The sequence below is a fragment of the Hesperophylax consimilis genome, chromosome 1 (genome assembly GCF_061612785.1).
Source record: "Hesperophylax consimilis isolate HC1 chromosome 1, BYU_Hcon_1.0, whole genome shotgun sequence".
NCBI classification, from domain to species: domain Eukaryota; kingdom Metazoa; phylum Arthropoda; class Insecta; order Trichoptera; family Limnephilidae; genus Hesperophylax; species Hesperophylax consimilis.
Genome location: NC_142836.1, coordinates 31,404,201 through 31,420,943, shown reverse-complemented (window position 1 = coordinate 31,420,943; position 16,743 = coordinate 31,404,201). Strand labels below are relative to the sequence as shown.

General features: G+C 34.7%; 1 protein-coding gene across 1 annotated transcript in view; it reads left to right on the top strand.

Annotated features, from left to right (window-relative positions):
- Positions 1-16,743, top strand: part of LOC149426638 (uncharacterized) — a 77,099-nt gene that overhangs the window by 47,228 nt on the left and 13,128 nt on the right. The window contains exons 3-4 of the mRNA XM_089637780.1: positions 3,218-3,383; positions 14,413-14,556. Coding sequence (XP_089493906.1) covers positions 3,218-3,383; positions 14,413-14,556 — 310 coding nt within the window. The remainder of the gene's footprint in view (positions 1-3,217; positions 3,384-14,412; positions 14,557-16,743) is intronic.

Sequence of the window (16,743 nt, the reverse complement as noted above, 5' to 3'; positions counted from 1 at the left end):
AAAAAAATAAAACAATTTGTTAAAAGAGCACCTATGCAGGGTGTTAGAGGAAGCTATAAGAAAAAATGTGTATATTCTTGGTATACCTTATATTGTAGGTAATAGGCATTAAAATAGCTTGACAAACGGAGTCTAGAAACGTTTGATTTCAAGCACAAAACTGGTTTTTATTTATTTTGTAAATAATTTTATAAGAAAGCAAAAATGTTAATCAAGTGAAACTGTCACAGATAATCTTAGCTAAAATACTGTATTTCTAAAAAGTTGTTTCCTTTACGCGTTCATAAATTTCTATTGAAAAAAAATTTTAGTAGTTTACATTTATATTTTTTATTGAGTAATTTATTTTTTTATTTGTATTATACTCAAGCGAAACGATAGGAAAATCTTTAATTTATCTAAAGCATAATTTTTGGTATTCATAATGTACACCAATTCGTTATAAAGGTTTATCAAAATAGTTATTTAGCATTAAGCTTCGCCGACGTACGTGAATTACTTTAACCAGTGATTCCTGACATTATTTGTAGTCAAAAATTAAATAAAATTTTGGTCTAAATATTTACATATCCATCAAATTATTTTATTTATAATTTCCAAACCCTTTTCAGTGGTAGGTATTATTACAAAGTTTTAACACCTTATTCGAGTGGCAAATAGAACTAGTTTTGATTTCGATAAACTTATATTCAAGACTTAACAACTTCCAGTAGCTCATCAGAAAATTACGTTTAGAGATTTATACAAACGCCAAGAATGACGAAACTTAGTTTTTGCATTAATTACCTTAAAACTAGAGAACGTATTTTTTACTTCCACGAGAATCGAACTTGAGGCATCCGGATCAGTGACCTGTCTCTTAAATTAACCCTTCAGGCCTCTGGCACATTATTATATTTCCTAAAGATGCTGTCAAAAGTCGGAGAATTTGCATGTATTTCCGCTTCTCAATAAAATCAAAATAATGGAATATATCTGAAAAATAAAAACTGTTTTTGAAAGGTGACCAAATACGCATTCAAAAAGTATTATTAGAAATAAACATATAAGTTTTAAAATATTAAAATTTTTAAATTACATATAAAAAATTCAAAATAGCTCACCTCACGATTTTTTTGTTTAAATACTTAACTAAAATTATTGATTGCAAAAAATAAATACAAATCTTATTAGATAGATGTATTATAAACATTTATATTACCTCACTTTTCTGTATTTTCGTATAAAAAAAATTAAAAAAACGCAAAGTTTCATAAACTTTTCTTAAATTGCGGTTGGAATCCCGGGTTCATAGAGGCCAGAGGTGTACATTTTAAATATTCTGTGATTAACTTCCACATATATTTGAATATAAAGTCATGAGAAGTTAACCACTAACCACTAGAACCAAGAACTTCCAGATCACAAGGCCGGGATACTGAATCAAATGAGCCTCCTAACTTGTATGGGAACCTCCAAAAAAAAAAAAATTTTTTTAAATTAACTAAAACATTTTAAAACGTTTTAATAAATAAGAAGAAATTGAAAAAAAAAAAACATTTTTTTTGTAAAATCCCATACAAGTTAGGAGGCTGCTTTGAATGAGTGTCTCGGCCTTGTGATCTAGGAGGTTTCGCTAGAACCCACAGAGTTCATTGATATGAAATGAATAATATCCCAATAGTTCGTGCCAGAACCAACTGCAGCCCATCACCACGGTTACTATGACCACATCGCGTGATATCACGTTTTGTTTGCTTTGTTCATATTCGGATGTAGTGAAAGTATGCACTCTAGAATGTCCGTTCAGTTGTTTATCGATTATCACAAATTTCCACAAATTCCACGCGAATAAGCCCTTGAAATTGACCAACCGGTTATTTCTAAATAAATCTTGCATGTCTATTGAAAAATAGATTTAGTAGCGAGAATCTGGGGGCCATAGAAAAATATGCGGGTCAATGGCTCGCTATTGAAATGATACGAGAGTGATTTTTTTTGTGCTTAAGAAATCATCATGATTTTGTCACGTTTGTGAACAATGAAATGTAATTTATTTAAATAGAAAATAATATTTGAAGTGCAAATTATTTTCAGCGGCAAATTAGTTTCAATTTTGAAAATGACACAATTAAAATTATTGTATGTTAAAATATAATATTATGGGTACCTACTTTATCGCTTGTCTGAATTCTTCACACAATCAGTTCCAATTTTGAATATTACACTTAAATTCTAAGGACGGGTTGTTTCGGAGAATTTGAACAATTCATCAAATTTCAACGTTCATTTTCAAGTTCTGTGAAAGATTTTTTCAAGTTCTGTTTTTATTTCAGTCTTGTCAAGCAACTGGCCTACAATGATATAATAACAGAATTTGAATAAGTCTTTCACAGAACCCGAAAATGAACGTTGAAATTTGATGAATTATTCAAATTCTCCGAAACAACCCGTCCTAAGCAAATTTGATTTCATTGAACCACACTTAATTACGTACAACCGAACTTAGTTCCTATTATTTCTTATCGATTTTTTTGAAATTCGAAGAAAAAGAAACGGTACCTACTAGTACTACTGATGAACATTTCGATAAAAATTGCTAATAATACTTGGTTTTGAAGTTACAAATTAACTATCTATGGAATTAACTTTCAGAGTTTTTCATTGGTGTATAGTTACAATGTGAGTGGTTTATTTATTATCTAAGGTTAAAATCTTGACCAAACCAATCCTATGGAAAGAGGGTCGATTTATCGTATCTATAGAAGTTGATTTATGGGACCGGGACTGCCTCTTTCATTCGGCCAGCCGGTGTGACGTCACAAATGCCCTGAGCACAAACTTAACGTTTTGGCGGCAAATGAAAAATTGCATATTTTAAGGCCCAGTTGTTTCGCAGAAATACACTTATGCTAAAGTCATCAAATCGCCATTCAGTGCCATTTTATTATTTTTGTTTTTAACAGTTGAAAGGTCCGGTTACACGTCGATTCTAGGTGCGTTACAGCTTTCCGTCAAATTGTAATAAACTTAGAAGTTAACCTCTTCTGCCGATCACAATTTGTTCAAAAGCTGAAACGGATTTAGAATCGGCATTTATTGACAATGTTACATTTAAATTTCCGTGAAACAACCCGTTCTAAGCAATCTAATTTTTGAGAATGAAACCCTTTGTAATTGTGTATTATCTACGCGCTCCAGGAATTCATAAAGTAAAAGAGTGTTTGTTTGTTCGCAGAGATATCGTCAGCATGGTCCGGTGCAGGAGCGGGGGCAGGAGCAGGGGGTGTCCTGCACAACCGCCAGATGCTGGACGAGGCGGCGGACGAGGTCAAGGATGCGGAGATCCTGCGAGCCGTCATCACCTCCATGAAGGAGTGGAATGAGAAACACAACCGGACGAGGTAACCCTCCAATCTGAAACACCAAACTACCTAACCTGACATCCTGACAAATCGCAAACTCCGCTTAGATTTCCCGACACCCGTTCTCTCTAAAATATTATAAGATGTTCTGTTTTTATTTTGTTATTATTCTGTATTTGGTCGCCTAGCAAATAATGTTCATTCTAATTTTTTCTGTTCTTATTTTTGTACATTAACCCCACACAGGAGGCCCTGGGGTAAATAATTTCCCTCAGGGCCTATGCCATCTTTTGGGATGCTGTGTGGAGGGCCGTTGGTAAGGTAAAGAAGGAGAGGAAGTTCTGTGAATATATATCCCTACAACTACGGCGCAAGGCGATCGTTCGAGAGAACAGTTGGAGAGGTCAAGCTCCACTGAACCCGGGCACCCCTGCTAAATCAACAAACGTAGCAAACCACTTGGATTTTGATTTTTATACGATCACCCCGATATTTTACCAATCCTCAAAAATAAAGTAACCTTACCGTAATAGATAAGCAAATAAAGTATTCCTACCCTAATAGGAATGTAAACAAAGTAACCTCACCGTAATAGGTATGTAAATAAAGTAACCCTACCGTAATATGAATGTAAATAAAGTATCACTACCATAAAAGGTATGTAAAGGTTATTATCTTCATTTATAGTTATTAATAACATAGATCTTTGTAGAAATGTATTATATATTTGTACATCACCCTTGAGGTGATTTAGCACAAAAACGGCTCTATACAAATCATCCAAATATTATTATTATTATGATTAAATAAAGCAACCCTACCGTAATAGGTATGTAAATTCCTTTAACCACCCAAAAAACAACGCCAGCACATCAACTCTTGACCTACTAGATTTATATAAATATGTAAAACTAATTGATAATTACACGTCATTTAAAAGGAGTGAAAGTTGAGGCGCCACTCTTGATTCTGAGTCATAAACGCATACCGTCGATAGATCCGTTGTAACCTCGCTATCTTTCTCATAAATGTCACATGTAATGGAAAATATTAAGACGGGACAATACCCCAAAATAACATCGGAATCTTAACGACGTAAGTGAAAAAGCCATGTACAAAAATATGCGACCCGTGGTCCTGTGTATTGGACAGACCTATGGTTGAATTTACCCTAGCAAATTTCTTAAATAAAGTGGGACATAAGTGAAGAAGTGGTGTAAAAAATATTCGGCCCGCGGCCCGGCGTAATGGACGGACCTACGGTCGAATTAGCTCTAGCAGACCTAGAAAAATGATTTTTCCGTGGGGTTTATTTAATTATTTTCGTTGAACGTATTAATAAAATCTTATATGTTTCTAGATTAATACCTTCGAAAATTACTAATTCATGGTCTAGAAAAATAAAATTGACGCTAACCGCCAATTTTATGGTAGAAAAACGTTTTATAAAATTTTCAAACCGTTTTGGATAAAATATTTTACTGTTTTTTACCTTAAGTATAAATGACTAACATCCTTATATATCGGTCTAAAAAAACATATTATCGTTACGATTTCATCGGAATTAATTAAAATGTCAGTTGTCCTCCGTTATTCTCGCCTTAATAATACCACACAAGGGTTCCAACTACCAAGTAATTTTAAGCAACGTTTTGATTCTGAATAGTGTTCTTTCACCAGAGCTTTCAGCAGAGTTGGTAGGTACCACTCGTAAATGTTTATTATAAATATATATTATTTAATTATTTTTTTTTTTATTTCTTCATTTTTTATGTATTTATTCAAGTAATTGAAAATATATTAAAAATACAATGTAATTTGTATTTTTACGATATTTGTTCAGTGACTATTATCCAATAATAACGAAATGCAAAGCATTTATTACGAACTGAAAAACAGTAGAAATGAATGATGAAAATGGTAGGTAGGTACCTACCAAATTACAAATTAGCTACACCTGAATAAAGCAATGACAAATTGCACAAAAATTTGCATCAGTAATATTATGATTTATGAAATTTGTTTTGATGAAATACGTGATTCATTAATTCATTGATTCTCTGATTCATAAATTTATAGATAATACATATAACTTCGTTGTTACAGGCATTCAGAATTTAGACGTTCATAACGTTTCCAAAAGAGTTAAGTCGAGTCGTTTTAAAACAAAGATGCGATAATTACGGTCCATTGTCTCAGCTGGTACTGTTGATGCATTCTTATGGACTACTATTCAGCGATGTACAGAACGTATCATTAGAACAATCACACGCTTGTTGGCCCAAATGATTTGAATTACACGGCGAGCGTAATGCCGTCCCATTTCTCACTGTTCACAGATAACGAAGAGCTAAGAATAATTTACGCTTTTCTCACGAGAAACTTAACACAATCGTAAGTAAAATCCATTACATATGCCGTATACACGGTGTCCGGAAACTCGTAGTACAAGCGGAAAACTGGTAAATCTAAATCCCATAGAGAACCCCGAAAAACTATTTTTTTCGATCTGACCATTTCGCGATATTTTTTCAAACTGGTTCCCAGTTTCCCGTCAACCAAGAGCTGATATTAACCCCCTAACGACTATTTTTTTTCAAATTAGCCCAAAATATTTCAACTTCGGACACAATTTACTCGAAAAAGAAAGCTCAAATAAAATGAGTTGTGCCACAAATTTTTGTTTTTTTTTTTCAAAAAGTTTTCCGCTTGTACTGCGAGTGTCCGGACACCGTGAATAACGCACCTATGGTAACCCCCATCACTTACGATACCATATCAAAAATATTTTTAATTAAGATCAATACGTCATAATTTCCCACGTTCATCGTTTTCTATTTTTCGTAGCTTCCTGTAAAATATATAGCATACCGCTTTATATTCTCTCCATACAAAAGGGCTTGAGGTTTTCCCCAGCTCCCAAGACTTGCTAGTAAAATTTTCCGTCCAGCCCCTTAAACACGGTAAGGACTTTTCTTTCTTACAAGAACTAGAAAAAATAGAAGTAAAAAACACACTACTGAAAATGAGCATATGTGTGCCCCCATCAAAATCTTTTAATGTCAAGACGGTCCTGCAAATGAGGAGTGTTTTCACAAAGATAAATATTTACCCAAACGGTGTTTTTTATTCTTATTATCTACTGGCTGTACCACGCCACGCGTTGCTGTAGCTCAGTCTGACTGTGAATATAGAGAAACAATAGCGCGTGTTGTTTTATGTCCAACAGAGGACGCTGTGTTTCAATGAAAGCATGTTTTACCTATCCCAGATGACATCTATATAATATAAAAACACACGCATATTCAATTACAACTTTGTGTTAAAATTTCAAAGCAATCTGTGAATAACTTTCGGAGATTTAAGATTTTGAACAAACGAACATTTACATTTTTATTTATATATATATATAGAATATAGATGAACGTATCTACGAAATGGCTAATGCATATATTTCAAGAATTGAATATGATTTATATGTAATAGAAAATGATAAAATTCAATATGATTTATATCTAATAGAAAAAGATAAAATATTCGCAGTGTATAACATCTACATTCTACATCTCTATATTTATATAAAAGTGAGATAACTAGGTAGGAATATGAAGTAAAAAGTCATTATTATCTTATTTCAAAGTATCTGAATACACCCACAGTTAAAATAAATAAATAAGAAAATAAATGTGATTCGATATCAAAATTTTTGCCTATTTATTACTTATTCATTTTCGTATGTACATTGTACATATCAATTATAAGTACCTAGGTATTATATTTTTAATTGAGAATTTTTATAATTATTTTTACGTGAAAATAGGTAGGTACTTTGAAAGATAAAACAAAACATATTTTTATAAAAAAAATAAATTATTTTTAGATTTTTCAGTCTGAGAATTTTTTTCTTATAATGAAGTCAAAATTGGTTATAACGAGCACGAGGGGTCCTACTAAATAAGCTCCTTATAGCCATTAATCGTTATTTTCAAAATACGTTTTTTAAAAGTCGGTACCTACCTACCTACCTCTACTATCAATATATTAGCAAAAAATGTACAATTCCAAAATAAAAATAGGTATTACTTATCAAAAAATAAATTAGGAATATACACTTTTATTGATTATAGATTGTTTTAAAAATTTCATTTTCATTCTTCTCAATTTCCTCTTCAAAACATTATAAGTATCATCACCTGGTTCAAGGCTTCCAAGAAAAATATCACTAAATTGTCTATCTTATTATCACTATGTTGTGCGTACTGTGTCTATGGCTTGTAAAATCGCATTTGTCATAAATAACTAGCTTCGGGATTGTTTTGGTTTTCGGCTGTAAAATTTTATTTGTTTCAAACCAGTGATGCACAACCCGCGGCCCATTCTTTCGACCCGCATGTCAATTTCATACGGCCCTCTTGGCCATAGAGAAAAATCTAAATGTTTGGGGTAATTCTTGAAAACCCTGTGCGAGAACATTTTGTGGTACCAAATTTGAAGAACCGGTTTGCATAACAACAAATTAAAAAAATATATACCTATATACTTATAGTATGTGGTCAGATTTACTAAATTAATACTCATTGCCAGAAAGGTTAATGTACAATACATCTGCTATTTGCAACTGCAAACCATACAATATGTGACCTTATTTGCGCGGTTTAAATGGATAGAGGTATAGCGGGAATACTATAAGATTGTATCTTGTGCTATTAGTCTACCTACAAAACAAAATTACCAACAAAAGTAGGAAAAACTTGATATAATCTGTGTTCGAAATGGGTAAACAATTATGATTGTAAAATATGTAATCAAATAATAATCATTGAATTCAAACATAGAGGGTATCTATCTAGCCATGACTAAAACATCGATATATTCTCGGCAACTGATGATACTGATCGTCAGCTTAGCGGGTATCGAGCCATGACTAAAACATCGATATATTCTCAGCAACTGATGATACTGATCGTCAGCTTAGCGGGTATCTAGCCATGACTAAAACATCGATATATTCTCAGCAACTGATGATACTGATCGTCAGCTTAGCGGGTATCTAGCCATGACTAAAACATCGATATATTCTCGGCAACTGATGATACTGATCGTCAGCTTAGCGGGTATCTAGCCATAACTAAAACATCGATATATTCTCGGCAACTGATGATACTGATCGTCAGCTTAGCGGGTATCTAGCCATGACTAAAACATCGATATATTCTCGGCAACTGATGATACTGATCGTCAGCTTAGCGGGTATCTAGCCATGACTAAAACATCGATATATTCTCGGAAACTGATGATACTGATCGTCAGCCTAGCGGGTATCCAGCTATGACTAAAACATCGATATATTCTCGGCAACTGATGATACTGATCGTCAGCTTAGCGGGTATCTAGCCATGACTAAAACATCGATATATCCTCGGCAACTGATGATACTGATCGTCAGCCTAGCGGGTATCCAGCTATGACTAAAACATCGATATATTCTCGGCAACTGATGATACTGATCGACAGCTTAGCGGGTATCTAGCCATGACTAAAACATCGATATATTCTCGGCAACTGATGATACTGATCGTCAGCCTAGCGGGTATCTAGCCATGACTAACACATCGATATATTCTCGACAACTGTTGATACTGATCGTAAGCCCAGCGGGTATCTAGTCATGACTAACACATCGATATATTCTCGGCAACTGATGATACTGATCGTCAGCCTAGCGGGTATCTAGCCATGACTAAAACATCGATATATCCTCGGCAACTGATGATACTGATCGTCAGCCTAGCGGGTATCCAGCTATGACTAAAACATCGATATATTCTCGGCAACTGATGATACTGATCGACAGCTTAGCGGGTATCTAGCCATGACTAAAACATCGATATATTCTCGGCAACTGATGATACTGATCGTCAGCCTAGCGGGTATCTAGCCATGACTAACACATCGATATATTCTCGACAACTGTTGATACTGATCGTAAGCCCAGCGGGTATCTAGTCATGACTAACACATCGATATATTCTCGGCAACTGATGATACTGATCGTCAGCCTAGCGGGTATCTAGCCATGACTAAAACATCGATATATTCTCGGCAACTGATGATACTGATCGTCAGCTTAGCGGGTATCTAGCCATGACTAAAACATCGATATATTCTCGGCAACTGATGATACTGATCGTCAGCCTAGCGGGTATCTAGCCATTACTAAAACATCGATATATTCTCGGCAACTGATGATACGGATCGTCAGCCTAGCGGGTATCTAGCCATGACTAAAACATCGATATATTCTCGGCAACTGATGATACTGATCGTCAGCCTAGCGGGTATCTAGCCATGACTAAAACATCGATATATTCTCGGCAACTGATGATACTGATCGTCAGCTTAGCGGGTATCTAACCATGACTAAAACATCGATATATTCTCGGCAACTGATGATACTGATCGTCAGCCTAGCGGGTATCTAGCCATGACTAAAACATCGATATATTCTCGGCAACTGATGATACTGATCGTCAGCTTAGCGGGTATCTAACCATGACTAAAACATAGATATTTTCTCGGCAACTGATGATACGGATCGTCAGCCTGTGGTTTACCTTTACCAGTATTTACGGCACTTTGATCGGTCGACAGCAAGTAGGTTAATCGACGAATTCACACAAGACCGCAGGTACATACTACCTACTTACTACCCGCAGGTACTTACTACTTACTCGTTCTTAGAACATCTGTTAACCCGCCGTTAGGTACTTACTACTAACTCGTTCTTGGAACATAAATGAATCGTAATAATCATTATCGTTTGTTGCGAGAGTTATTATTATAAGCATTGTTTTTTTTATTAGCTGGATCCAGAAATAACAGTCACTGTGACTTGCAAAAGTAACAGATAAGCGTTTATTTACGGTGACAAATAAATATTACAAGTCACATTGGTTGTCTACTTTTCCAACTTAGCACTGCCCACTGACTTCAGCTAGGAACATTACCGTTCTGTAATACCCACCACTTGCGCTGCGATATTATTGATACCGTAGAAATACGCAAAAGCGGGTTAGTAAAGACAGTCTGTTATTGAAAGCAATAAAGCAGATCAACACAGCGGCGGACGCGCCTTTTTTTACATTAACCTCACCCCACACAGGATGCCCTGAAGGAAGAAGTTCTTGGAAGGAAAAAGGCATTAGGGGATGGATAGAGATCAGTGTGTTCAGGAGTGATGGACGTATGATCTATCCTTCCCGCCGCGGCACAAGGCGATGGGTCAAGAAAGATCAGTTAGAGAGGTCAAAGGGTCTCCCCAAATCAGCCTCTCTCCCGCTGAACCCGGGCTCCCCTGCTAAATCACCAAACGTAACGAACCACTTGGGGTGACCTATGCCAGAGATGTTGGTTATCCAATAAATGGTTAAATTGGTCAATTGCTCTTTTATACAATTGCTCTTTTTATACGCCCATAGGGCATCTACATTGTTGACATTCAATTTTTTTTTACGTAAGATAAACAATAGTTGCAATAATTATTTTCTTACATTACCCTACAGTGGTTTACAATTGAATAAAATTAATAAATAATTATTATTACTATCTTAAATTTTCATAAATAATATCTTGACACAAAAAAATGTTTAAATTTAATTTTGTTAAATACCCAATTTGTTACATTACAAATATCGTTGATATATTCATTTGCTAAACTGAGGTGAGGAATCGGAGAGTTTGTTACTTGCTACATTATTTATTTGTGAATGGTGACATTGAAATAGGTCTTAAATATGTCAAGTGTGTCGAGTATGTACTCTTAGATTGATTAGGCTATACCTACGCCAATCGTCAAGTGTATGTATTTTAAGGTATTTAATAAAAACAGTGTTTTAGGGGGATATTTAACTTAAAATTAATAAATCGTAAAAACTTCCGATGATTTATTTCGACATTTTAACGTGAATTTTATGGTGAGGTGAGGTGGAGATGTAAATCAGAGGTTCCCAAAGTGGTCTATATGGACCCCCAGGGGTCGATATCGGCTTGCTGGGGGTCTATGTCAGCGAGAAAAAAATTTGGGGATCCACGAGATTCAAATAGGGGTACATACGAGCGGACCCCCATTTAACTCAACTCAATATTTAGGAGTTCCGTAAATGACACAATACACCTAAGACAAATAACACAGTTTACGTAATACTAATAATAGACTGAGAAATTACTTATTTGATATTTGTATGTTTATATATCGTAAAGTTGTTTATTGAGGTATATAAATAGAGTCTACGTTCCTTTTCTCGTCAGAATTAATATATTGAACCAAAACATTGCACATTGGAAGCCGCGAATTTTCCTAGTTCCCCAACTTGTTTTTGAAAAACGTCCAGGCTAATAATGACGTTCAACATTTAGATGTACTTCACACAGACTTCAAAACTAAGTTTGAGGACATTTTGAATGTGGAAATGGAATGTTGAAGAATCGGATATCATATGACAAGAAGAACTGATCAGAATAAGCGCTAACAAAGAACTTAAGGGGCAGTTCTGTAGGGCCAGCTACAGAAAGAAATTCCCGTTGCTTATCCTGCTCCATTTTCATTTGGTGTAATACCTCACAAGGGCGCCCCTGTCTACACAATGCAAAAATAGAGGAACTATATCGCCACCCGGTTGTAGGGCAGGCAAGTGAAGGAAATCTTTCTACGAAAAAATAAATGATTATCACATGGGACGTTAATAGTTTTAGGAAAATTCAATATTCGGCAGGCAGGGGGTCTACGGAAAAAAAAATTGGCAAGTGGTCTACGGGGCAAAAAAGTTTGGGAACTTCTGATTTAAATGATGACTTAGGGTTGAATAATTGATTCGTACGTTCGATTTTTTCCATTGGCATTATTTGAAAAAATGGGCGGATCGGTAACCAAGAATTGGGTCGATTTTTTCTCAATGTAGGTACATTAGGTATTTCACGTAAATCCTGTTATTGACGATCGTGGGTTTGTCCGATCACGGAGGAAATGAGATACGAGTAACGTGTACAGAGCATGCATGTATGTAGAATGTACAATGTACAATATGTACACAGTTAGAGGCGCACCACAATCCACAATACATGCAACTATTTGATAGATAGAAAGCTGCTTGACAAGACTACCCACCAGCCAGCCACCAGCTCTGGTGGTCAGGTACCTGGTTTCTAGCTGCCCTGACTGCTGGCTGATGGCTTCCAGCTGCTAGTCGCCCCATGCCTATAATAATAGTCCAGTAGGTAGGAACTGTTATCGTATATCGGCACCCAGAGTGGCATCTCTTTTAGAAAATATCACGAGATGGGAGTGCATGAAAGTTGATGCTTATGAGGTGGACGTGGAAAGCTTTGTTCCAAAATTAACGAACGTAAATAGACACAAAACAATTTTTTTGAATTGTTTATTAATTTCATTATTAACGCCCTTTTAAGGGGCTTTTACATATGAACATTAAAATTATATTTCCTCGATTTTTTTATGGTGACCGGATAAATCATCACAATGATAATTCATCACATCTTAAAAAAGTTATATAAAGTCATTGAAGGGATGAAATAAAAACTTTATTAACGTTAAGTAGGTTAGGTTAGGTTAGGTTGTTTTAAATGTTGTAAAAAAATTGTTTCTTTAAAATTTTTTGTGTAATTTATATTTCATCGTTTCTAATTACTTTATATCACTTTTTAAAAGTATGTTGAATTGTCACTGTGTTGAGTGGAACATGAAACCATTTTTTATATATCTGAACTGCACCTTCTTTTTTCCAGTTATTATTGGAAAATGCACGTTACTTCCCAATAATTAAGAAAAAACTTCCAAGATTCCGTCCTGTAATTGTCCGAAAACACAGTAGGCATGTGTGGGAAAATTCAAGTTTCTTCGCCATAATTACGAGAAATCGAAGAAACCTGGTAACTTTTGAATTTTTTTTCTAAACGAAAGACGAACATTCTAATGTTACATGTAACTTGACAATACTTTAATAATTCTCCCTGATTCCTCCATAAGAAATTATTATTGTGTAATGATGAAATTAACTTATAGAGGATTGAACCCGCGATACATGGGTGCGAATCCGATGGATGGATTTCTGAAAATACATCAAATATGTAGTTGCACCTCTTCCAAAACATATGCTTTACTAATACAAGTTCGTGGGTTATTATTGATTTCCAAAGACGTCTTTTTCGTGGTTTGCTCTACATACCATGGACAAACCAGCTTACCCAGGGCCGATTGTGAGAGTACAACCTTTCACTTGGCCAAAAACTACTGTAAATACATTTATTTTAAACCTCCTATTTCCTATGCAAAAAATTGTGTTGAGTCTTGAAACTATGAAATTATTTAATTATTGGAGACAATATTAGCGATTCCTAAATGAAAATTTGAATCAGAAAAGATAGGTCACATTTCGTTTAGGAATCGCTAATATTAGGCTATAAATGTATTGTTTTGTAAATTTTTCGTTTTATATAATATAATGTTTTGATTTGTATAAATTTTTTAATTCATATTCCCTTTTCACAAATTTAATTTACTTATTCCATATTACGCTGTCTCAGTAGAGGTAAAGTCAGAAGGAGGAAATCCATAATTGGTTTTATTTTAGCTATACAATACTTATGTACAAACTGATTAAATGTAAACTGTCGATTTCCCGAAAATGAATAAATAAGTAAATATTGTCTTCAATAATTAAATATTACAATTTCAGATTTAACTCATTAAATTATTCCAAAAATAAAATGTGAAATTATTATTTGCATAACTTGCATTTTACGTTGTGGTTGAAATTTTTTAATAAGCTTTATAATTACAAGTTACGTATTTAGAGCATTGCAACTGATTCGTGAGCATTTTTGTCAAAAAATGGAAACACAGTCAGCCGAAATAAAATTAATAAAAACTATGATTATTGTAATTTAAATATTTTCAACCATATATACACTGAATGAACTGTTTCTCAAATGGTTGGATTAATATTATACATTTTTACACAAAATAATGGATTAAATTTCCTACTTGTTTCAGGGTAAAGAGGTCCCAGGGCAACAGGGTCTGCTACGACCAACTGGGATGCTTCGAGGACTCTGGGCCATTCGGTTACCTGGAGATGCTGCCCAGTCCGCCACAAGAAATCAACACCAGGTTTCTCCTGTACTCCACTAAGAGCAGGTACGGAATCAGATACCTTACAATATTCACGTTAAATACAAAATCCAGGATTTTATTCGTGGTACGTTTTCGTTTTTAAGTTTATTTTTCTTAAGCCCGCCAAAACGATCCATTTTTAAAACGCATAAAGGCCTGATTCCAATTATATTTACCGAGCCTAGCCAAGTCCTGTTTTAACTGTTCCTGTTTGAGATGCAAATCGGTTTGTTATGTTCCGGTTCCGGTTCAAGATGGCAGCGGTGTTGGATACTACATTTGTATCCAGCCAGAGTTCCCAAGATCGTGCACGGAGAAAACTTACTGCCATGAAATATTGTTGATATTTTTAAAATCTGGTCAAATTATTCGTTTTTAACTAAATGCCTATAACGAACGATTTGACAAATTTCATAACAAACTGTGAGATAGTCGGAACACGCGTTCTTCGAAGTAATAACATTTTTGTATGTTGTCCATTATATTTATTTGGACAAGGGCACCTGCGTTAACACTTGTTCAGATGTATTCTGAATTACTAATATTTTACTAAGAAATGGTCATGCAGTCACATTTTTATATTTTTGCATGGGACATTTTTAGTTGCACTCTATTTAGAGACATACAATAGTAGGTTTTATTTATTGCATCTCACTTTACATAGATCATGTTATTTTTTATAAAAATCAACCTCACTAGGACTATTGACTATAGCCTGTATCGAGGTTTACAATTAACATTTGAGTAAAGCAAACAAGGTATTTATACTTTTCATTCAAACTGCCCACACTTAAGAACATGGCCCACTTACTATTAGAATTCAAACGATGAAACTGCACAAAACGTGAATCAACACTATTAATTACAGTTAAAATGTTGTCATTTACATTTCGCCATCTTTAATAAATTATGTTTATCCGCTTAATGAAACTGCACATTTATTTACGTGAATTTATTAATTTCGACTTATTTTTTTTGCCTCGAGGAATATAATTTCCTTCGGGAATCTATGGTCTATCTATCTTCGGGTATGCTGTTTGGAGGGTCATTTTGGAAAGGAAGTTTTGAAGGAAAGGGTTTGAGGAGTGGTTAGGTATCTGAAAGGCAGTGTGTCCATGAGTGACGGTGCAAGGCAATAGGTCGAGAGTCCAGCTGGAGAAAGGGTCTCCGTCAACCATATCTCCTAATCCGGGCCGCCACGCAGTTCGTGGCAGATGCATCCCAGGCACCCCAGCAACCAAAAATAACGAACCACTTGGGGTAACCTATGGCCGAAGTATTGGTTATAGAATAAATGGTTCCAAAATTAAATGACTATAGTCTCGAGTTATGGAACTTTCATTAGGGGCGAGTCAAGGTTTGATTCCCTAGAATGGTTCTGATGCATTTACAGAAGCGAACATAGAAAGGTGTCCAGTCTTAAAATGTCACTTTTATTATTTTTAACATCATATCAGATTAGTATACCATTATATGGTCGAATGCTCGCTACTGCATATTTTCCCTTTTGATCTAAAATGATATTATGTTTTTTTTAATATAAAACCGTCTACGTTGAAATAAATTCTCAGTAAATTTCAATCTGACTACAAACGAATGTTGTCTACTGGGAACCTAACCAGAATATCATCAGTCTTTGAACTCTAAAGGATGGAAAAGTGTTAGAGTTGGTTCAATAAGTTTGCTGAACAAATGCGCTAAAATTCTTCAACTAAGAACCTTTTAATGGGGTGATGCCTAATTGGATTCTTCTGTATAAACTCGTGTTCACATTCGTTACAGAGATTGTATTAAATACCTACATCATTGTTTTTCTGGATGTCTTCGAAATCTATTATCGGGATCCACAAATCAAAATAGTTTTAAAAATTTCATTTAAAACGTTGGAAAATCCCCGAAAACATCCAGCACATTCCACCACAAAAAGCGGCGCTAAGTAGGTACCTAATGAATGCATTGAAATAATGACGTGACTAATGACCAGACATTGAATTATACTCGTATTTTGTGTTAAAAAAATGCCAAAGAATAATTTAAAAAAAAACAACTTTTAATGAAGGTCGTCTTAAGAAAGGTACGCTTATATTTCACCTGTCTGTAAATTTTTTTGTAACGTTCCTGTTCCGATTTTAAGATGGTCGCCGGTTTATTGATTCAGTAAAAAATATTTTTTCAGGTGTGAAATCATCGTGTTGATTAATTAAATTGGTA